The sequence below is a fragment of the Crotalus tigris genome, unplaced genomic scaffold, assembly GCF_016545835.1.
Source record: "Crotalus tigris isolate CLP2741 ecotype Arizona unplaced genomic scaffold, ASM1654583v1 scf7180000017977.1317863, whole genome shotgun sequence".
NCBI classification, from domain to species: domain Eukaryota; kingdom Metazoa; phylum Chordata; class Lepidosauria; order Squamata; family Viperidae; genus Crotalus; species Crotalus tigris.
The window spans coordinates 481,057-504,252 of NW_024096755.1; the positions used below are offsets into that span (position 1 = coordinate 481,057).

The 23,196-nt window shown below is 39.9% G+C and overlaps 1 protein-coding gene across 1 annotated transcript in view; it reads right to left on the bottom strand.

The window, feature by feature from the left end:
- Window positions 1-23,196, bottom strand: part of LOC120309033 (spidroin-1-like) — a 36,750-nt gene that overhangs the window by 4,114 nt on the left and 9,440 nt on the right. The window contains exons 4-16 of the mRNA XM_039345823.1: window positions 22,868-22,921; window positions 21,299-21,343; window positions 19,063-19,119; window positions 18,088-18,117; window positions 14,063-14,107; window positions 12,323-12,355; window positions 8,625-8,690; window positions 7,598-7,645; window positions 3,684-3,755; window positions 3,051-3,131; window positions 2,460-2,531; window positions 1,575-1,628; window positions 475-537 (exon numbers count right to left, since the gene is read on the bottom strand). Of these exons, the coding sequence (XP_039201757.1) occupies window positions 475-537; window positions 1,575-1,628; window positions 2,460-2,531; window positions 3,051-3,131; window positions 3,684-3,755; window positions 7,598-7,645; window positions 8,625-8,690; window positions 12,323-12,355; window positions 14,063-14,107; window positions 18,088-18,117; window positions 19,063-19,119; window positions 21,299-21,343; window positions 22,868-22,892 (691 nt within the window). The 5' untranslated portion in view covers window positions 22,893-22,921. The remainder of the gene's footprint in view (window positions 1-474; window positions 538-1,574; window positions 1,629-2,459; window positions 2,532-3,050; window positions 3,132-3,683; window positions 3,756-7,597; window positions 7,646-8,624; window positions 8,691-12,322; window positions 12,356-14,062; window positions 14,108-18,087; window positions 18,118-19,062; window positions 19,120-21,298; window positions 21,344-22,867; window positions 22,922-23,196) is intronic.

A 23,196-nucleotide genomic window follows, 5' to 3' on the forward strand; every position in this document is an offset into this window, starting at 1 on the left:
ATTGATAATAGTGAGGATATTTGCTGACCGGCTGATGAACAGCTAATGGCATCTCACCTAAAATACAGGGACTTTTCCAGGATCCATTGATCAAAGATGTTTTGATCAAATAAATACACCTATCTAAACGGGGGTGGGTAGTGCAAAAAAAAAAAAAGGTCTATTGCCCATCATGGTTCTGTGTTGACTTTAGCAGAGTTAGTGTTAAAATCAGCATAAGACTGTTTAAATCATAGGCTAGAGTGAGATAAAGCTAGTATCATGTGACAAAGGGAAAAGATTAAGACTGTCAGAACACTCTAATGCTAATTACATAACCAGCAGCAGGATGAAGAGTAAGAGTCTTCTCTCTCTCTCTTTCTCTCTCTCTCTCTCTCTCTCTCTCTCTCTCTCTCTCTCTCTCTCTCTCTCTCTCTCTCTCTCTCTCTCTCTCTCTCTCTGTGTGTGTGTGTGTGTGAAGGCTCACAACCTTACCTGCCCCCAGTCCATTAGCTTGAAGGTCTCTACTGTTCAAATATCCTAGTCCATTTCCGTTGCCTGCAAAGGATGGAAAAATAGAAAGGGGAAAACATACAAGATAGGAAATCACATCAAATGCCCTGTCACTATGCTCCCCTCCTGGAAACTTTGATCCTTGGAATGGGAATCTAAAAAGTATTGTTAACCATTACTTGCCAATAATGATCTTCAATTATCCATATAGAATCTATGTTTTCCATCTAAAATAGGATAATTGAAAATTCAATGGAAGTATATTTCAGTCTCCTGAGATACTCTGCTGGCAACTTCTTCTATTCTTCCAGTTCAGGCAATACAGTATATTTCCATATATAATACAAGACTTAAGGAGCACTGAACAGACTGTCCTCTTTGAATGGTCTAGTTGAGCTATCAACAGCAGCTAGTCATCGAAAGAAATAACACAGTTATCTGCAGAGGGAAAGCTTTATGTAGACACAAAATTCTCTCTCTCTCTCCTCTCTCTCTCCATTTGTTTCTGGAGCGGACTGGGGGAATGGCAATTTGCAGTTCTTTTGGATGGGAGAATTTATTTCATTTGAGAGAAAATAGCCATTTTGCTATTTAAATTGTATTTTAACAAATGTGATGTCAAAAGTTACACATCTGGTGTTTGAGGCAGATACATTCTATCAGCTATGGGTTCAATCTGACTTAATAAATTCAACCACTTTGGTTTGCAAATCATGATTTATAGCAGTGTGGTGTATAAACTTAGGTGATTGCAGTTTATTCGAGAAAGCATAATCTTAGTATAATATATCATTCATTTAAAACAGAATAATTCCTTTTTTTTCTGGGCTTGTTTTAACAGGTTAACCTAACATCTCAGAATTTGAAAATGTTGCCCTGGGGTATGAAAGAAAAGAAAGAGGCAGAGTAAAATGGTGTTCCTTTATTACATCAATCATATGCTAAGTAAGTGTTTTCTAACTTGGTCACTCACACACTGAGACTCTCAGGAAGACATGATAATGAATACTTTTGCCTTTTCAAGATGAACTATTGTTAAATTCCTATTTCCATCCTAGTTTGTAGGAGATCAAATTTCTTACCATCCAATCCTATTGCCTGGGCACGCTGGGATTCATATCCTACTTGTGGCCCACCTGGGTGAAAGAGACCAAAAAGCAGGAAAGTGAAATTTTAAAACAACAGATACAAGAATTTTTTATATTGCACAGGACTCTCCAGATGTAATCTAGGGATTTTGAGGTTGATGTCATATCTACAAGGGTTCCTTGCAACATAGTAGACTTGGCCTGCAGCATTATCTTTCTACTAAGTAGGGAGAGGAGCTTTCTCCTTCCAAAGCCCATATTGGCAAGGAGTAATCATATAGCCTGATCCTACCTAGAGTGAAGGAGATAGGGGCTGCAATACAGTCTCCAAACTTTTGGGGACATATGAAGCCATCTGCTGATGTCACCAAAGGGCTGTTCTTTCTTTGGTATATTTTCCCTTTTTTAAAATGTAGCAGTTTAGAGAAGGAGCCCCTGGGGGACAAATTACTCCTATTTAAGAGGGTCCTTAACCCCCCCTGTTTCAGATTGTCATCTGGAGGGTAATTCATGTGTTTTGGAGGAATTTAAGGAGCTGTTCAGCTCTTAAAACCTACTGTTCCATTTCCTTATTTAATTTTGAAAAATAAAACACACACACAAACAAAGAAGAAAAATGAAGTGATTGTAGAGAAAGATGGGGTGTGTGTGACATGTGGCCCTGATCACTTTTGTACTAACCAATATTACTGGTATAGCAAAGGAAGTTGCTGTATCCCACTATGTCATATTGAAAGCATTAGACCATAAGTTGATCCAGGTGTCTGAAAAAAAATGTAAACCAAGGGCAGGATATCTATCAAAGATAATTTAGAATTCTGGAAAACAATTGCAAAACAACCAGAGGAATGCAGGAAAAGATTTCCATAACAGTCTTACCAAATGGTCCTGCTTTACCCTCAACTCCAAGACCAGCAGGTTGAGCACCATATGGCAGCTGGCTGGGGTCTCCTAGAAGAAGGAAATATTTAGTTTCAGTGCAAGAGATATGATTTACAAAGAAATGAATGTCCTGCACCAGGCAGTCTATTCCTGAACTTCAGTTTACAGTAGCTTTCTAAGAAGACAACTCTTTAATGCATTTCCTAGGAATGCCACTCTATTATTGTTGTCTTTGACCAGAAGAGAAATTCAATTGGAATAACCCTTTTCGCCCTTATGTGTTGGACCTCTTCCCCATATTGATGATAAAAGTATAACTCTACTCACCTATAACATTTTTGGAATAATCATTTCAGTTCTTAGAAGCATTACCTAGTTGGAAAGATATCTCTTTGCCTACAAATCTTCTACTCTATTTACAAGTAGAACACCTTTCTAACGTCTAAAAATTGGGATCTTTAAAAAGACTAAACCTTGAGTTACTTAGCATTAAATTTAATGCTATGTTAAATTTAAATATATATTATTTTTCTGTTCTTATATAGTGTAAAAATAATCCCAGTACAATTCATTCTGCTCTGCACACACCATATCTGCCAGCACCATAATCTCCTAGGCCGGTAGCTTCTGGTTGCTGTGGTTGTCCTCTGTATGGAAGTTGTCCAGCCCCTGTAATAGAGATGGCAGTCAGAAGATTAACTGGAACAGAGACAATCCCAGTCCCTCTGTAGCCATCTTCCCACGTCTTAAGACAAATCTGCAAATGCTCCCACACTACACCTTTAATTTAAATTAAATGGAATAGGTATTCCTTCTTTCCAGGAATCTGAAGCTCTAGGACAGCTGTCCCCAATGTGGCACTTTGCTAACAGATCAAAACTTCCATCATCCACAGTGGTTTTCTATCCAGTACCTTGGAGGACACCACTGTTGAGAAAGAAGCTTGAGGAGATGTGTGGCTATTCCACAAAAATTGATCTTTGCCTTCTTCAAATAATATGATTTTTTGGAAGGAAGTCATGATGGAAGGGCTTAAAACCAGAATAATGGTCAATGTAGTTCTGCTCAGGCCATTCCAAGATGAGATCTTTGGTGCTCAGAACTTGCTAAGCACTTGGCAAAGTCCACTTAGCTAACTTTAAGCTGCACAACGGTTTGTTGGGTTGCCAGGGAGTGGCAGAGGAATGCTGCTCTTCATTCTGTCATAGCTTGGAGACTCACCTCCATACTTGGACAAGGCGGCAGCAGCAGCAGCTGAACCGCCTAGCTGACCGCCATATGGAATCTGGACACCTGTGAATGAAACCAGCCTAAAGATTGTGTTCACATGACACACTTAAGCCATCATCATAACTATGGTTTGTTCGATTAACCTAATTTTCTGGATTTACATAACATCCTGGAATTTAAACAAGACATATCAGCTGAATTTGCACAAAAGTGAGGCTAAAATGTGGTTAGCTACCATCTGCAAACATGGCCTACATCTCAGCATAGATTCAATGAATGAAAGCAAATATACATGTGTCGCAGGATAATGTTGCAGGATCCAATCTGAGTCGGTCACCGGGACCAGAAGAAGTTTAGTCTTCCGAGCTTTGGACTCGTGCTGGAGCCCATCCTCAGGGAAACTTTTCTTTAGCAGGGTGTGTGCTGTTCTGCCTGTGGTATTGAAGCCTGGGAAACAGGCCACTTGTCAATCAACAGGAATGCTGATTTACCACCAGCCTATTAAGTACTTAGAGGGTAAGGGCTGGGCAAAACAAGCAAAATGATAGTTTATAACTTAAAAGCCAGCCATCAACACACCCCAATCAACATCTAAAAGCCACATATAACAGACACTATAAATACCACTCACCGACCCAGATTGGATCCTGCATTGATTCAATGATTCAATACCCGATTGCGATTAATTTCTTGCAAATATGAATATTTCCCAAAATCTACTTTCTTCAAACTGAAGAAAGTATTCACTCCCCAACCCTACAGTTGTAAATAATAGGAGAAACTGGGAACACTAGTTTTGAGAGTAAAGGTAAATGAGTCCCTGTGGATTTGACTCGGCTAGTTGCTGACAGAAGGCCACCTGAAGAGACTAGAAGCATTTGAAATGTGGATTTACAGGCGGCTGTTATAAGCTGGGTTGACAAGATCAGAAATGAGGAGGTGATCAGCCACCTGGGAAAGCCAAGGAAATCATCAAAACAATTAAAAAACGAAAATTAGAATATTTCAGACATGTGATGCAACACCCAGAAAAATACGGCATATTCCATTTAATCCTCCAGGGAAAGATTGAAGGCAAATGAGGTCCAGGCAGAAGAAGAACATTATGGCTTCAAAATCTAAGGGACTGGTTTGGACAAAACTCAGCAGCACTTTTTCGTGCGGCTGCTGATAAAAACAGGATCGCCAACATGATCACCAACATCCAGTAATGGATATGGCACAAAAAGAAGAAGAAGTTGCTGAATGCAGGGGGCAGTGCTCATCTCTGTTTCAAGGGCCACTGAGCTAGTGCTGTATAAAGACATTACTGCGGTCATGTGGCCAGCATGATATCACAGTGCACTGTTACCTTTCCACCAAAGTGGTACCTATTTATCTACTCGCATTTGCATGCTTTCAAACTGCTAGGTTGATGGGAGCTGGGGCAAGGACGGGAGCCACCTTGCTGCTTGGGTCTCGAATCTGAGCTGTCAAGTTTTCCAGCCAGAAAGCCGAGGGTCTTAATCGCTGAGCCATCACACCACACTACGATAATTCTGAGTGTGAATGAACTAGAATAAGATCATCTGCATTTTAAAGCCAATATATTTACAGGGAATCCTTGTTTCAACCTGAGACCACAGTAGTGATGGGGTAAGAATGCCTTTGACGCTAAAAATTCAAATAAATAAAACATAATAATAATTTTTGATAGGTGGATAAAAATGCCAAATCCAGTCTGAACTGTGGTTGACTGTGTGATGAACCATAATTTATGTTATTTTCTCATCCAAATTTCTCCTTTTGGAGCTACACCAGGCATGTCAAATTTGCGACATCACACAACATATCAGGCAGGTTTTGCCATTGCCGGCAATGGGGTGAATGTGGCTTCCAGGTGACGCGTCTGGCCTGCAGGCTGACAGTTTGACACTCCTGAGCTACACAATGCCTCATAAAATGAATCGGGGTTATATGGTACTGGGATAATTTCAGACTAGTAATTGGTACAACAAAGACATGGCAGGAAAAGCCTATTCCCATTGTAGCCCTGATTAAAATTTGTGGATTGACTGACTGAATTTGCCGCCATAGTCTAGTTAATTTAGAGGTAGTTTGTACTCAGCTGGTATATTTTGCAGACATAGTTTATCATTTAGTCTAAGGTAAAAGCTGCAGACATTTGGAATCAATGGTTTGTGGCTTAGCCCAATGTGGTTTATTCAAAACTCATGATTGAAATGAACCATGGCTTAGCACAATGTGTGAAATCAACACATTTGCTCTTGCAAAATGCTGATCTGTCTAATTATAAATCTCACTGGAACAGTAGGCCATCTCTTTTAGCTGAATATTAGATATTCCTGCCTTCTGCCTTCTAGATAGGCTGGGATTACAACTGCAAGGATTGCAAGACATCATGGGAAACTGGTATATTACTCGATCCTTTTAATTAGCTATATTAGTGACTGGACCTGGGATTCTAACCTTGAGCCATAGTCAAAGGAGCATTTTTTTATTGCTATGAACCTTGAACTTCACTGAAGGGAGATAGTATCTTTGTCTGGGTCTCATGTAAATTGCCTTGCACCTTCAACTAATGCTGCTTACACTTTCACCTGCTCAAATGGCTGCCTCCCTAACTGTCACACTTTCTTGGCTGAAGCACACAATAACCCAAATAAGCTCTCACATTGAGCTAGAGATCCATGATTGATAACAAATTCTGTAGCCCATTTCTTTCTTACTCTTTGGTTTCTTCATACTATCTCGGTCCCAAATGGATTTCCCCATCACTACCAATATAGTGCAGTGGTGACAGCTGCTGAATTTGAACGTGAGTAATCGATATTCAAATATGGCCTTTGTCATCAGCTTGACCAGAAGGCTTAAGCAGCTTGCCATCTGATTAACCTACCCTCCATTATCAGTTGTTATGTTAAAACGGTTCTCTAAACTCTTTGGAGCAGGGGTAGGCAACCCAAAACACTCAAAGAGCCACTTGGACCCGTTTCCCACAAAAACAAAACACCGGGAGCCGCAAAACCCTTTTGATATCTAAAATGAAGATAACACTGCATATATCCTTTTTTACCTTTATTATAGGTGTGTGTGCGTGTGTGTGTGTGTGTGTGTATGTATGTGTGTGCGCACACACACACACACACACATTAAAAATAAAAGTAAAAATATGACTCTTGGGAATATCCATACTATTAAAACAATGATCACCAAGAGAATGCTTTAAGAGAATAAAATTACATACACACACAGGTTAAAAAAAGGATATATGCAGTGTTATCTTCATTTTAGATGTCAAAAGGGTCTCTCTCTATCTCTCTCCCTCCCTCCCTCTCTATCTGCCCTTGGTCTGCCACTCCTCTTCCCCCACTCTCTCTCTCTCTCTCTCTCCCCCTCCCTCTCTCTTTCTCCCCCCCTCCTATCTGCTGCTCACCTGGCAAGCTTCAAGCTATTGTCCAACAAGTTCAGGGGTAAGCAACCTCGTCTCTTTTATGACTCATGGACTTCAACTCCCAGAATTCCTGAGTCAGCCTAGCTGGGCTAGCTAGCTCTCTCCTGCCCTTCCTGCTTCCTGCTTCCTGCAGAGACGCAGCAAGGGGAGGAGCTCCGCCCAGTAAGCTTTTCAGCTCCTCTGGGAACACTGTGAGTGCACTCTCTTTTACACACACACACACACACACACACACAGAGAGAGAGAGAGAGAGAGAGAGAGAGAGAGAGAGAGAAGCAGGGAAGCGCAATTGACTCTCTCTGTCTCTGTCTCTCTCTGCAAAGGCAGAGGAGGCTGGGAGCCACAGGGGAAGGCTCAAAGAGCCACATGCGGCTCCGAAGCCGCAGGTTGCCGACCTGTGCTTTGGAGGAAAGGAGAAAAACAAATTAATGCTGTCCATCCTCATTCCCACCTGGCTGAGCTCCAACAAGAGGGAATCCATTGGCTCCAGCTCCATAACCTGAAAAAGTAAAAGAAGATGTCATTTGTCTAGCTAGCTAGAAACCCATGCCACAATCTATTGTGTATTCTAAAGCAGCTGAATTCAGATAAAGACAGCTTTTATTTTTTTAACACATTGGTCAACAGCGCCACATTCTGGACATACCTATTTATTGCAGCAAGTGATGTGCAAAACATTTTTGTTCATTATGCAGCTCTCTATATTTCTGAATTAATGATGCCAGGGAAAACCAGGAGCAGTTTGCATGAAAGAGAAATGCAGCCATGATTTTTATCTGCTTTGTGAAAAACCAGGGTACAGGTAGCCCTTAACTTACAACCATCTGTTTAGTGACTGAAAAATGTCCAGTCCTTGCTCTTATGACTAGTCCTTGCACTTCTGACTGTGACAGCAGCCCAATGTTCACATGATTGCAACTTGAATGTTTGGTGACTGATTCACATTTGTGACTGACTGCAGCATCCTGCAGTCACATGATTAATATTTGCTACCATTTTTGTTGATTTATGGCAAAACTCCACAAACAACTGTGGCATTTGCTTAATGATCCTGGTTCACTCAATGTGAAGTGATGATTCACTTAAAAATGGTTGTAAAATTGAGTCTATCTTGACTTATGGCCGCAATAATTTATGATGGAAATTCTGGACATTGGTTGAGGAATGTATCTCAAGTATCCCAAAACCTGTATCTCAAGTATCCCAAAACAAGATGGCAGAAATGGAAACAAAGAGGAAAATGAAAGGGGAATCTGTACATAATAGTGTGTCCAAAGAAGCAGTTTTATAAAAAATTTATTGCTCCTTAGCTCAATACTGGTCACTCTGACCCACCTCCTATCTTGACTAGAAGTTGGCACGTGCTGAATTTTTACATGCAAGTCCATGAGTATATTATCATTAGTACAACTCTATGAAGAGGCTTACTTGCATAATACCTACATGTGCCTCTTTTGAAACAATCTAGTCTTTCTTACCGTTGCCATATCCATTCTGCATCCCATTGCTTGGGAAGCTTCCAGCTCCAACACCACCCATATATCCTGTGGAAGAAAATACACAGTAAAAACCAAGACACAAATAGACACACACACACACACACACACACACACACACACACTTCCTCTTTTTCCTTATCTTTTGCTTAAAGCTCAGATAGCAGGGTTGACATGGAAAACTGGAAGTAAGTACTTCTGAATATGTGTAAAAGATCTTTCCTGTTCAGATAAGGAGACATCAGGGACAAAGAATAGCTAAAAGATACATTTTAAAAATAAAATTGGGCCTAAATATCTCCCTTTGAAGAGATAAACCTTTAGAAAACTCCCAGTGACTCTATATCCAAGTTTTGCAGCTAAATCTCCTGTGGATTAATTCCTAGGTTATCAAGCTGTGTTCAGAAATGAGCCCTGTTTGTAACTTGCTCAGGGTAATCAGACGCTAAGAGTGTTTTGAATGCTTTCCTTCATAATCTTCTCTGATCCTTGCCTTGTTGCCACCTTTGTTCTTCATTTCCCGGGTACTAGTAACAACGGGAAGATCTGGCTGAACCAATCCCTAAGAGCAATCCTTTGCTCCTTTCTTAATCCCTTGAATAGTGCAACAGCAATGTATCATACTGTTATGCTAGAGAGCTTAATATACAGTAAGTGATTTCCCAGGATTCCCTTGTCTTTATGATATCAGATATCTGATGAACATGGATACATTACCACTCAAGCTCAAGAACACTGCATTATGGGATTCCCTGTTGTTGATACTATGCAGGTAGTCCTTGACTTATGACCACAGCTGAGCCCAGAATGTTATTTGTAAGTTGTTCCAATCATTAGGTGGATCACCGTGTGACCTGACTTGATTTTATAACCATTTTTACAATTGTCACAAAATGAGTCATTGAGGTTGTTAAGTAAATCTTGTGGCTGTTAAGTGAACCATGTGGTCATTAAGTGATTCCAGCATATATAATGACTGTATTTTGCCATTTTCTGCAAAATTTCAAAATTCCATCAGAGCAAGATCAAAGGGTGAAGATTCTGATCACTTATTTAAATATTTTAAGTGACATTTAGAGATATTATATACTTGTTCATTAGAGAACAAACAAAAGTATACAATATCATCAAGAGAGTAAAAGAATTGAAATGGAAATGGGCTGGTCACATAGCAAGAAGAACGGATGCCAGGTGGGCCAACGCAGTCATAGAATGGATCCCACTTGATAAAAAGCGTCCATGAAAGAGACCTAAAACAAGATGGATGAACAACATTATTAAGTATGGCGGGTCCAATTGGCAAAAGAAAGCTCAGGACTGTATTGGTTGGAAACATGCAGAAGAGATCTTCATCCTGCAGTGGATAGACAATGGCTGAAATGATGATGAAACTTGTTCATTATGTTCATGTTTGGAAAATTCATGTTAATGAGTAAGGAGAAGGAAATGCCAAAGAGAAGAATCTCTGTGGAGAGATGTGACAAGGAGGACAAAAATGGCCTTGGGAAGATCTTTGCAGAGATATAGCAAAAGTAAAAATTAGGAAAGGAAAACCAGCTTGCAAAAAAGAAGTGTAGAGAAGAGCATGGGGATATTATGAAACGAAGGGCTCAATACAGCAGATGAAAATCTTAAACTAGGAAGAATAACTTACTTACACAACTGTAGTCCCTGGACGATTATCTGTGAATTTATACAGACAGGTTCTGCATCTGCCCTGTAGCCTACTCAACTTGTTCTCAGACCTTAGCACTGGTTTTGTGAGCCTTACCTTCTTTTGCCATGCAACACTTATAATGGTGGGACTTCCAACTATTCCCTCACTTCCAAAGGCAGCCACAATGCCTCAATGATGTGGCATGTTATTTTTTGGACCCAAAAGACAAGGACAGGTTGGTTTGGTAAATTCATAAAAGTCTCCTTGAAGAATCACAGTTACGGGTGAGTAACCAGTTCTTCTTCCTTGTGGATTTTGTGATTCAACACATACAGGAAAATTATAAGTTACCATACCTGAAGATGGGCAAAAGACCAAAAAAAGGAGAGGACTTGGCTTGCCAAAAGCTTGCTGAGACCAAAGTTGCAATATGTAATATCTGATGAACTGGAAAAGTGCAAACACATGGCAGCCTACAAGAAAAATACAACCTTGAGGAAAGGCTGAGGCTACATGGAATGGCTGTGAACTTGAAGAGCATGTGGGTTTCCTGCCAAATCATAATGAAGTGTAATTGTTGCTGTGAACGATTGGCAAGAGGTTAGGATGATACATCAGTGCCTTACCAAAGTCTATAATTGCAGAGCTTTCTTAAAGAAAACCATTCAGCAAAGAGAAAAAAAATGCAGTGGCTGCTATCTATTTACCTTATTTATTTGACAAGCCTCTTTATTTATTGCATTTATACCTGTTGAGAGTCTTGCAATTGCAGCAATGGATGGATGGATGAATAAATGAATAAAAACAAACTGCCCAATTGAACATGAAGTGGCACATAAAGTCCATTAAAAGTGGTCTTTGGATTTAGGAAAAAGATGAGGAGAGGAACACCTCACAGAGTAAAGGGAAGTCAGAAACTGCAGTTGTCAAGAAACAATGAAGGATGACTTTGTCCAATGAAAGCTCATGTCCACATGAAACACTGAGTTTGCTAGCATTTCTGGATAGTCTAATAAGAACTAAACAGCTGTCTTGCAAGAAGTAATAGAAGGGGCGGGTAGCTGTGGGCTCCAAGGAGTTCAATACTAATATACACAGGACCAAGATTTACAAGTGGGACATAAAACCAAAGTCTCCAAAGTCTTGGCTAAGAGTCTGTTTCTGGAGATGTCTTGGGCCAAGAACCCTAGTTTTGATGGGCCTGCATAGACAAGGTTTATTTTGCTGCCACCTTTTTTTGCCACCTTGAAAAAAGTTTAAGATGATTCTGAGGGGAAGAGAGAGATGAACAAAAGAGGAAATGCTACTTTTGCAGAGCTCAGAAGAGAACAAAGAATGGTAGAAAGAAAGAGTCCCAGCTTTACATGCTGGATACTATGAAGATTCTGGTTTTTCAGGCTGAATGCTAAAGATAGCTCTGGAACCTTCTGTGTAGGCTTAACCAGTATAGAACCTATATGTGATAACAAGCTGAAAATTTGCTCTTGGTTTTAAGCAGAGAGCATCGATTTGAGCAATGTGAGCTGGAGGATAGTAGTTAGCCTACCCTTTTTGTGTCGGAAGGAGATCGAGGTAGCTCTCGACTTACAACTACCCCTGGAAGTTACAACAGTGCTGAAAAAAGTTACTCACAATCGGTCCTCGCACTTATGACCATTGCAGCGTCCCCAGAGTCACATGATCAAAATTCAAGCACATGTATTTATGATGGTTGCGGTGTCCCAGGATTATGTCATTGTCATGGGGAACTTTCCCAGCTGGCTTTTGACAAGCAAAGAACTTTCCCAGCTGGCTTTTGACAAGCAAAGCTGGATTCACTTAATGACCATGTAATTCATTTCACTGCAGTGATCCACTTAACAACTACAGCAAAAAAAAAAAAGGCAGTAAATCCGGTGGGGCTCACTTGATAACCAACTTGCTTAGCAAGGGAAATTCTGGCCTCAGTCGCAATCCCAAGTAGCCTGTAGATCTTTCAGGTGTCCCAAAAAGAAACCCACTGGGGAAGCTGAGATTCTATTACCTGCTTTGGAAGGCTTGCCTCTTGCTCCCAGACCTGTAGGAGGACAGAGTGAGAAGTCAGACACTATATATTCTGCAGATGAAGCTTTTTGGATACTGTATCTGGCATTGTTCATCCTTTTTTTTTTTTTTTAGTAATGTGGGAAAAAGGGTCTATTGTTTTTACAGAAACTGCAGAAGACATGCTAGCCTGTGAAGAAAATACATTGTATATATTTTAATCTCATGAGCCTTACTGAAGCTTGAGAATTGTATCTAGGAAGGTCTCTGCTATGCTGAAAACCGGTCTTAACCAGAATTTATTGATATGATAGTAACTTTAGAGACAACCCCTAGGAACTAACAAACATAAAAGGTAATTCGTAAATAAGGGCCAGGGGTGATAGAATTAGGGAGGTGGGAGATGTAATCAGGGGCGGAGATAATGTATTCACTTTAGAAGCTTTGGATAGGTTGTAGTGACATGATTACAATATGATTACTAAGCCAATGAAGAAGAGGTGAGAAATTTGTAACTGCAATGGAGAATATAAAGAATGAATATTGAAGATTTAAGGTGTGTCCACTGTGTGCTTGCATGCACAAGGAGTACCCTCTTTGCAAAGTAGTACAAATAAATTACCATTATTTTCTCTTGGAAGTTTTGGCTGGTGATTGTTTATTTCAACTAGACAACGAATCCCACAGTAAAAAGCTAAAATCCTAAACAATAACATTCTGAGCAATTTAATTTCGTTGTGAGTTACACAGTGACAATAAAGATATTCTATTCTATTCATACTAATAACAGTCAGATTATTATAGTCATACACACACACACACACACACACACACACACTCCAAAGGAAGAAGCTGAGAGCATGATTTGCATAAGAAAAACACTTAAAAAAGAATCTGCCATAAGAAATAGAAATAATTGGGCTAATCAGCCTGATTGCTGCCAAGATTTATGAGTGAAAACTAAAGTAGTCAAATGGACCCAACAGGAGCTATCAGTTAAATAAACAGTCTAAGATCTCACATAAATGGAAAGAAAAACCAGCAAACTAATCATTACAAGACTTGATCCCCAAGAATCTTAAAATGAAAGAGGCACCCAACTGCTTCCAGAAAGTCAACACAGGAAAAAGAAGGGTTGTTTTTAACCAAGAAATGCAATCAAAACACCTGGTGGGCCTCTAAGCTTGTAAAAAAGCATACTTTGAGCAAGATGTATTTTGCACTGGAAGGTTAAGAGGAAAAAAAATGTAAAAGTGCCTTTGTTAGTCCAAAGTCAACTTCAGTTTAAGCTAGAAACTATTTATGGAGTACTATATGGTTTGCTGCCTTATCTGAGGTTTGCGCTCTCTTAAAATAAGGTTGTTGACTATGATTATTTAGTTTTATTGTATAGATCACTCAGCTAATCTGAAATTTTACTTTAATAATAGTTAAATATAACAGTTTTGAAAATGCTAAGGTGTTAAACTGTCACAATCAACTTTACATTTGTTTTAATTCAGGAGGATTTATTAGAGTATGAAAGTTGCTTCTTCTAGTAATTTGCACCTTGTTCTAATGTTACCATACATTATTCTGCAAAAATTTCCCATATAAAATCTGTATTTTCTAATGCACATGTATTGTTCCTTTTCCCCCTTCCCTTAAAGAAAGCAAACCAACATTTTAGAAAAGAAGTGCCTCTTCAGCTGGAAAGAAAAATCATAAAATGAAGAAAAAATATCCAAATGAGAATTCTTACCTCCCAAGGGGAGAACAGGATGGGGGTAACCAACACCTCTGAAGCCTGGAAAGCAAAGATGCATCATGAGCTACATCCTAGTTTGGACACTGATCATTTGTTTTTAAACTAATTTAAATTAACAGCAGTCATATTTCATTTCTAGGTGAACAATGCATTTTTAGATAATCATGTCAAAGCAGCTTTCCCTAATCTGATACCCTCTAGATATTCTTATAGGCTAGAACATCATAAGAGCCCTGGGCTGAGAGAGTTATGATGACCCAGTGTTAAAGACCTCAGATGACTTCCTAAATTCATAGCCAGTATCAGTCTATGCTAAGTTTGCTCCAAGTCAAACAAATTTCTGATTTTTTAAAATGCCAGACATTAGAAGCATTCACTTAAGACAACATGTTTGGTCGAAATGTTCCACAACTGTCCCTCAAATCACTGGAAAATAGTTTCTGATGTGTCTCTGTACTTAATCAAACATAGTTTGTGTTCACTAGTATTTAGTTAGCACCTAATTCTACAAAATGATTTCTAGAAGGGATCTGTGCAGTTCTCCAAAACACAGATCAGGTGATTTCTTTCCCATATCTATAAACAGTGGTGGGATTCAGCCAGTTTGTACCACTTTGCAGAACCGGTAGCTAATTTTTTGTTGCCCAGGCCCAGAATGGAATTCCAGAAGCACCATCCACACAGAGAACCAATTGTTCACATATTTGAATCCCACCACTGTCTATAAAGATGGGCAGATGTTTATAAGGCTATATCATATCTTCATGTCACATATCTTCACGTCACAAGAAAAACCAAATGCACAGGTATAGTATAGGGGGTATCTTACTCAATAGTAGTAACTGTGAGAGGGATCTCGGAATCCTAATGGACAATCACCTAAATATGAGCCAGCAGTGTACTGCAGCTGCCAAAAAGGCCAACACAGTGCTAAGCTGCATTAACAGAGGGATAGAATCAAGATCACATGAAGTATTAATACCACTTTACAATGCCTTGGTGAGACCACACTTGGAATACTGCATCCAGTTTTGGTCACTGCGCTGTAAAAAAAAAGTTGAGACTCTAGAAAGAGTACAGAGAAAAGCAACAAAGATGATTAGGGGACTGGAGGCTAAAGCATATAAGGAAAGGTTGCTGGAATTGGGTATGTCTAGTTTAATGAAGAGAAGGATGAGGGGGGACATGATAGCAGTGTTCCAATATCTCAAGGGCTGCCACAAAGAAGAGGGAGTCAAGCTATTTTCCAAAGTGCTTGAAGGCAGGGCAAGAAGCAACGGGTGGAAACTAACCAAAAAGAAGCAACCTAGAACTAAGGAGAAACTTCCTGACAGTTAGAAGAATTAACCAGTGGAACCTGCCTCTAGAAGCGATAATAGTATAATAGTACTTCTGATAATAATAATAATAGTAGTAGTAGTAGTAGTAGTAGTAGTAGTAGTAGTAGTAGTAAAGCTGGAAGGGATCTTGGAGGTCATCTAGTCCAACCTCCTGCTCAGGCAGGAAACCCTATACCAGTGGTTCTCAACCTGTGGGTCGGGACCCCATTTGGTATAGGGTTTCCTGCCTGAGCAGGAGGTTGGACTAGATGACCTCCAAGATCCCTTCCAACTTTACTACTACTACTACTACTACTACTACTACTACTACTACTACTACTACTACTATTATTATTATTATTATTATTATTATTATCAGAAGTACTATTATAATCAAATATATCAGCAAATTTTCTATGGCTGGTCTGTCCTATCATTAGACAAACCAACTGAGGCAGCTGGCTCCTATTCCTGGCATGGAATATCATAAAACTCAAACAAATCCTTGATTTTGAAGATAATTTTTTTAAAAGGCCAACCATTTCTCATCTTTGTGCAGGCAAATGTATATTAATTTTTCTTGGTCTTATCTTATTCATGTGTCCATACCCAGACTTAGTTTTGTTGTCTAGGTTTTCTTTTCTTTTTTTCTTTTTAGATTTGGAATATTTTCAAAATGTTTCATTCGGTCATCAGGGAAAAAGTACATATAAATTCTTAAAATGTATTTTCCATCATCAAAGATCTAGAGAAAGTTGTTGCTCTTTCAACAGTCTGCTTAGTTTACAGAGTCCAACTGATAACTGTTCCTCCTCTACCACCAGCCCTTTCTCTGGATGGGCCTGTTATCATGATGATTCACACTGCTTTTTCCAGTTCAGTTTCCTTTCCATCTGCTTTAACTTTTCTCTTTCCATTGGTTCATGTCAAGTCTGGAGACGCAGCCTTTCTAATTTGTGCGTACAAAAATCCATAAGTAATAATGCAAAAAGAGTTAGGCTTAATAAACTACAGGTGGTCCTCAACTTAAGATCACAATTGAGTTCAAACTTTATGTGGTTAAGTGAGAAATCTGTTAAGTGAGTTTGCTCCATTTTACGACTTTTTTTGCCACATGTGTTAAGTGAATCACTGCAGTTCTTAAATTAGTAAAATGGTTGTTAAATGAATCTGCTTTCCCTATTGGCTTTGCTTATCAGAAGGTTGCAAAAGGGGATGACGTGACTCCAGGGCACTGTGACCATCATAAATCTGAGTCAGTTGTCAAGCATCCAAATGTAAATCACCTGACCTTGGGGATGCTGCAATGGTCATAACTGTGAAAAATGATCATGTCACTTTTTTAAGTGCTGTTGTTACTAAATGAACTATTCTAAGGTGAGGACTACCTGTAGTTCATTTTTCACTACTGATTTCTCCTGCAGGAGAAATCTTCACTTGTTAACAGCATGGAAAGGTCAGACCCCATTTTGTGCTAAAGCTGCCAATAGCCAAAGGAATTTCTATGGCAGTGGTTCTCAACCTTTTTAATGCCGCGACCCCCCCAACCGGTCGTAAGTCGAGGACTACTCAACCGGTCGTAAGTCGAGGACTACTCAACTGGTGCAGCACCATTTGCAGAATGGGAGTTTTGGCGGGCTCAGCAGGGCAGAGACAGCCTGGACAATTCTTATTGGCTTTTGAAAGCCAATAGAATTAGACTCTATTCAAGAGAAAAGGGGAAAAAAATGGCGGACTGCGTTGTTTGGCGACCCCCGTGAAATGGTCGTTCGACCCCAAATGGGGTCCCGACCCACAGGTTGAGAACCACTGTTCTATGGGCTTTGTCTCATGGGCATTTTACTACAGCACAAACACATCGCGAGGACATCTTTTTCTACTTTATCCTCTTGCAACAAGTGAGAGAAGCTTAAGTCATTCTGGACTTAAAGTAGGAGTTTTCCTTCCTTATCCAGACAGCATCTAAAAACAGTCTTAAGGTATAGAGAATTTGTTACATTTCATCACTTATTATCTAGAAGAGAAATCAGTTGATTTCAATAATTGGAAACAAAGCCATTTGAAGCAGGACAGGGGTTACAAATACGTGCATGCAATCCTCTGTTGACTCAAGGATGAGAGTAGAGAACTTCAACCCAAAGGTCAGAATACTTCAAAAACCGAATCCTTACCCCTCAACCTTCCCATGAAATTGAGCTCAACATTTCCCAATGTTGAGTTTTAAATAGGTGTGTGTAGAATGGGCCATTACAGAATATTGTGACCTTGACTGGTTTAGATGTTCCAAAACAACAACAACAACAACAAAGTTGGAAATGACGTTGGGAAGGGTGGGGGAGAGGTGCTGTCTAGGGAATGATCAGACAAGAGAAGGCATAGCCTGCAGCTGCATAATGGACAGAGAAAGAAACTCAGAAAGGAACCTCAGTAACTTCTCAGTCTGTAAAAGGGGTGAGAAATTTCTACTTTCAGACTTGCAAGATTCTGTTAATAAAGTAATAAACCCTAACCCTTGCAATAAAGTAGAATTAGCTCATCTGGTCATATTTCCTGTCTGGTCTATCTGGGGAGACTAACAATGTGAAATGTTCAAAATAGGCCTTTTTTATGTTGGACTTCTGAACTAGGAGAATTGTGAATGTCTATTTTGAACATGGAACATCGCATGCATTGAAACTGAACAGGAAAAGCACATCATACCAGTTCCATATCCAGCTGGCATTCTGTAACCTGTGGAGAAAGATTCAGACAGAGAAGCATTAGATAGTAACATCAATCACTTCAGAAAAAAAATGGAAAAGAGTGCTGTAGTAATAGTTATTCACATAATATGCAAACCTGTGACCTCAGGGCCACAAGCTACTCCAGGTTTGTTGTTCCAAGCTCCTTCCTAAGTTGTCACAAAAGGAAACAATGATTAAATAAATGGGTAGTAATTGCCTAGCCCTGTTTCCTTTTTGGCCTGAAGCCACTGAAAAGGCAGTGGAGGTCCTTAGCTCCAAAGAGACTGTGCATTTCTGCTAAATCTTTAAATCCTCTAATGACAAATATCTGGTTAAGAACATGATCGTTAAGGGGCACATTGGTCTAGCAGTTAAGACACTGGGCTTGTTGACTGGAAGGTCAGAGTTCAAGATATGATGAGGTGAGCTCCTGTCCTTGCCCCAGTTCCTGCCAACCTAGCAGTTTGAAAGCATGCAAATAGATAAATAGATACCACTTCAGTGGGAAGGTAACAGCATTCTGTGTGCTTCAGCATTTAGTTATGCTGGCCAGATGATCACAAAAGCAACTTCAGATGACACCTTTTCAACCATCCTGGTATGGTAGTAGGTATGCTAAGAGTTGGGTGCATTACACTGAGTAAAAGAAATCAACTGCTCTGTCTATACCAGGGGTAGGCAACCTTGGCTCTTTTATGACTCGTGAACTTCAACTCCCAGAATTCCTGAGCCAGCATGGCTCAGCTTAGAAACCTCTCCCTTTCTCCTCAGCATGGCTGGCTCAGGAATTCTGGGAGTTGAAGTCCACGAGTCATAAAAGAGCCAAGGTTGCCTACCCCTGGTGTACTGAGTAGGTGTCATAGTCTCTGATGCATATTTAGCACAAAAATTGTCAGTGTAGGTTTTTGTATTGACAGATTGGAATCCAGCTGTCAACAAAGGCATTGCTCACCTGGCTTTCCTGGTTTGCCCCCAAAACCTCGTGTAGCATCAAATCCATTTTGAACACCTGCAAGGAAAGAGACAAGGAAAGTTAAAATTTGTGTATGACTGCGGGCAGACTTAAGGTAATTTCCCTCAAACCATAAATTTTGTTTAGTATTGGCAAAGTTGTTGTTGTTGTTAATTGCGAAGTCGTGTCCGACCCATCGCGACCCCATGGACACGTTCCTCCAGGTCTTCCTGTCCTCTACCATCTTCTGGAGTCCATTTAAGTTCTCACCTACTGCTTCAGTGACTCCATCCAGCCATCTCATTCTCTGTCGTCCTCTTCTTCTATTGCCCTCAGTCTTTCCCAGCATTAGGCCCTTCTCCAGTGAGTCCTTTCTTCTCATTAGGTGGCCAAAGTATTTGAGTTTCAACTTCAGGATCTTGCCTTCTAAAGAGCAGTCAGGGTTGATCTCTTCTAGGACTGACTGGTTTGAACGCCTTGCAGTCCAAGGGACTCGCAGGAGTCTTCTCCAGCACCATAGTTCAAAGGCCTCAATTCTTTGGCGCTCAGCCTTTCTTATGGTCCAACTTTCACAGCCATACATTGCAACTGGGAAAACCATGGCCTGGACTATACGCACTTTTGTTGGCAGGGTGATGTCTCTGCTTTTTAGTATGCTCTCTAGATTTGCCATAGCTTTCCTCCCCAGGAGAAAGCGTCTTTTAATTTCTTGGCTGCAGTCCCCATCTGAGGTGATCTTTGAGCCCAGAAAAATAAAATCTGTCACTACCATTGGCAAAGTAGAGGAGTCCAAATTTTGCATCAGTTCTTTCAAACTAGAGTAGTTGTGATGAGTGCATAAGCAGAGAAACAGAATGGGCTTACCAATTACTGTTACTGTACTGTTACTGTGCTGGTCTAGAAATCCTACCCAGGTTGCTATTAAGATCAAAGTATTGAATGAGAGAGAACAATTACGTCTTTAACAGATAGAAAAATGGGATGGAAAAAAATGAAACTATTACTTTAAAATCAAGAGGTCCACCTTGTGAACTTCTTGGTAGATGCATGCAAAATGTTCTTTGGAGATTGCAATGGGCTGTTTGGAGTAGTCTATGAATGGCTTGAACTTTTCAACCTAATCTGAGCATTTCAGGCATTCTGGAAACAGTTCGTCCCCAAAACAGCCTTTCTTAGGTTACTCAGAACCTTCAGAATGAATCAAAATGGAAACATTCTAGGTTCAAACTTTATCTGGGGGAAAATTTGGCATAACCAAGTGCTAGAAATGCCTGCCTCTACATTCAGTCTAAATACCAAGGTGGACTACTAGACTTACCAGTTTCTGCAGGGAGGGTCAAAATCTGCAAGGTAGAGGGTGCTGTATAACAAAAGCAGGTCCTCTCCTTTTACACATATGTAGATATGTACAAAAGGAGCAAGGCATAACACCATACCTGCCATCTTGAACATTAGTGTATTGCTGACTACGTAATATCAGTAGAACATATTTTGAAAGCTTTATAACTATGGTAATACATAAACATCTCTCTGCAAATAACTAACATGTACAGGTAGCCCTCGACGTACGACTAGTTGCTTAACAACTGTTTGAAGTTACAATAGACCCCCCCCCCAATAAAAAGTACTTATGACCTAGTTCGGAATTCCAACCTGGTTTATGTGACCAAATGTTGGATGCTTGGCAACTGACCTGCATTTATGGCTATTGGCAGCGTTCTGGGGTCATATGACCGTGCTTTATGCTGTTTTTGTTCAAAACAAGTATTTACTTCTGGTTTTTGGCAAAAACAGCCCACAGTGAACAATGGGTTCACTTTATGACAGCTGCATTTGCTTAACAACCACTGTGGGGAAAAGGTCATAAAATGAGTCTCGTCATGTGATGACCTGCTTTGCAATTGTCACAACTGTAATGGGCAGGCTCCATTACAAATGTAGTGTAAGTTGAGGAATACTTGTATCCAGGCACATCAGGAAAATATGGCATTTTCCATTGCCCTATTTGTTTTCTGTTTCTGTGATGTTTATCATACATTCAAGAGCTGATTCTGTCCACAAATTCCTTTTTCTCTATGTCACCATATGTATAGGAGGCTTCTGCCCTTTCAAGTTTTTAGAAGGCAAATACAATCGTTTCTGTTCCAGTCAAATTTGAGCCCACAAGTACAAAAAAGAAAAAAGTATAAAAATGTTACGCTTCTTAGATTTATTTCATTTATTTGGCTAAACTTACCTAGTCCTACAAAAAGCCCTTGGGCCCCAAAGGCAGAATATTTTCCTATGATAATAAAAGACAAAAATGGACAATGTAAACAGAAGGATAATTACAGGTTAGTCTGCACTATAAATTATGACCAATATTGCATTTTAACTTTTATCATATGCTAACTATAATATGAACCAGGAAAAAAAACTTCTAGGTTTGTGCCTCCTCATCTATGACACCTACTGGTTCTACAGATCAGTTAAAAATTACGTCTTGTTTTAATTTAAAGTGCTGTTATGGAGATAATTTGAGAGAGGTCACCCTGCTTAATTCTTTCAACTTCTTAATGGTAATATGGAATGGAATGGAATGGAATGGAAGAGGAGAGGAGAGGAGAGGAGAGAAGAAGAGAAGAGAAGAGAATTCTTTATTGGCCAAGTCTCCAATAAAGCTCTCACTGTACATACAAACCACAAAGTGATAAATCATAGATCATAAATTGTAAGATACAATAATCAATCATCATTAATATCAAATAAGAGAGCCAGTTTGAGGCAGGGGTTAAAGACACTGAGCTAGAAGCTGGAGACCAAGAATTCTAGTCTAGCATTGGGCACAAAACCAGCTCTCTCTATCTCTTGGCCCTAGGAAGAAGGCAAGGGCAAATCATTTCCAAAACTGCTAAAATGGCAGGGACTAAGGTAAGAATTATAAGGGGGGGTTTATAAGGGGGGAGATGAGAGAGGGAGAGGGAGAGGGAGAGAGAGAGGGAAGGAGGGAGGGAGGGAGGGAGGGAGGGAGAGAGAGAGAGAGAGAGAGAGAGAGAGAGAGAGAGAGAGACAGAGAGAGAGAGAGAGAGAGAGAGAGAGAGAGAGAGAGAGAGAGAGAGAGAGAGAGAGAACACAAATATTTGTGGTTAAAAGATCATCATGCCGTCACTGAAATCAAAGAGATATTCACCATGTCCTCTTCACATCTCTGTCTCTTTTCATCTGATAGATGAACCTTATCCTAAACACATTTCAGAGTGACATAAAACCTCAAGTTGCAGTTCCCTAATATTCCAGAGGCAAAATATCTTTGATACTACATCAAACATATTGCATAGTAACGGATAAAAGAGACAGGAGGCAAATAATAATTTCATTTTAGTCCTCTTTTGAAATGCAGGTACTCCTTGACTTACAATCTCAATTGAGCCCAAAATTTATGTTGGTAAGTAAGACATTTATTGAGTTTTGCTCCATTTTATGACCTTTCTTGCCACAGATGTTAAGTGAATCACTGCAGTTGTTAATTTAGTAATACCAGTTGTTAAGTGAATCTGGTTTCCCCACTGACTTTGCTTGTCATAAAGTTGCAAAATATAGTCACATGACCTTGGAACAGTGCAACCATCATAAATATGACTCAGTTGCCAAGTGTCTGAATTTTGATCATGTGTCCATGAGGATGCTACAATTGTCATAAGAGTGAAAAACAGTCATAAATCACTTTTTTCAGTAACTTTCAATCGTCACTAAATGAACTGTTGCAAGTTGAGGACGACCTGTAAAGGGAACCTCTTCTCCAACTTGCCATTGCTACCCAACCTACCAGCTTTAGCTCCAGCTGGTCCCATTCCAGCTCCTGGCTGTACGGCTCCTGCACCTGAAAGATAGGGAAGGGAAGGAGGGAAGCTGAAGTCAGGGACATCCATAGGTCAAAAAAGTCAGGATGGCAGCTGTAATTCCATGACTGAACCTCCATCACTTTTTTATATGCATCTTGTGCACAATTCATATAAATGGAGGGGGGAATGTTTCAATCTTGCCCATAGTCACTCTCTGGACATTTTTAACCCATCCACAGACCTCCCTTCCTCCTTAGTTTAGTTTCAGAGTTCAGCTGAGCTATAAACTAGGCTGAGTGAAATGAGGGAATTC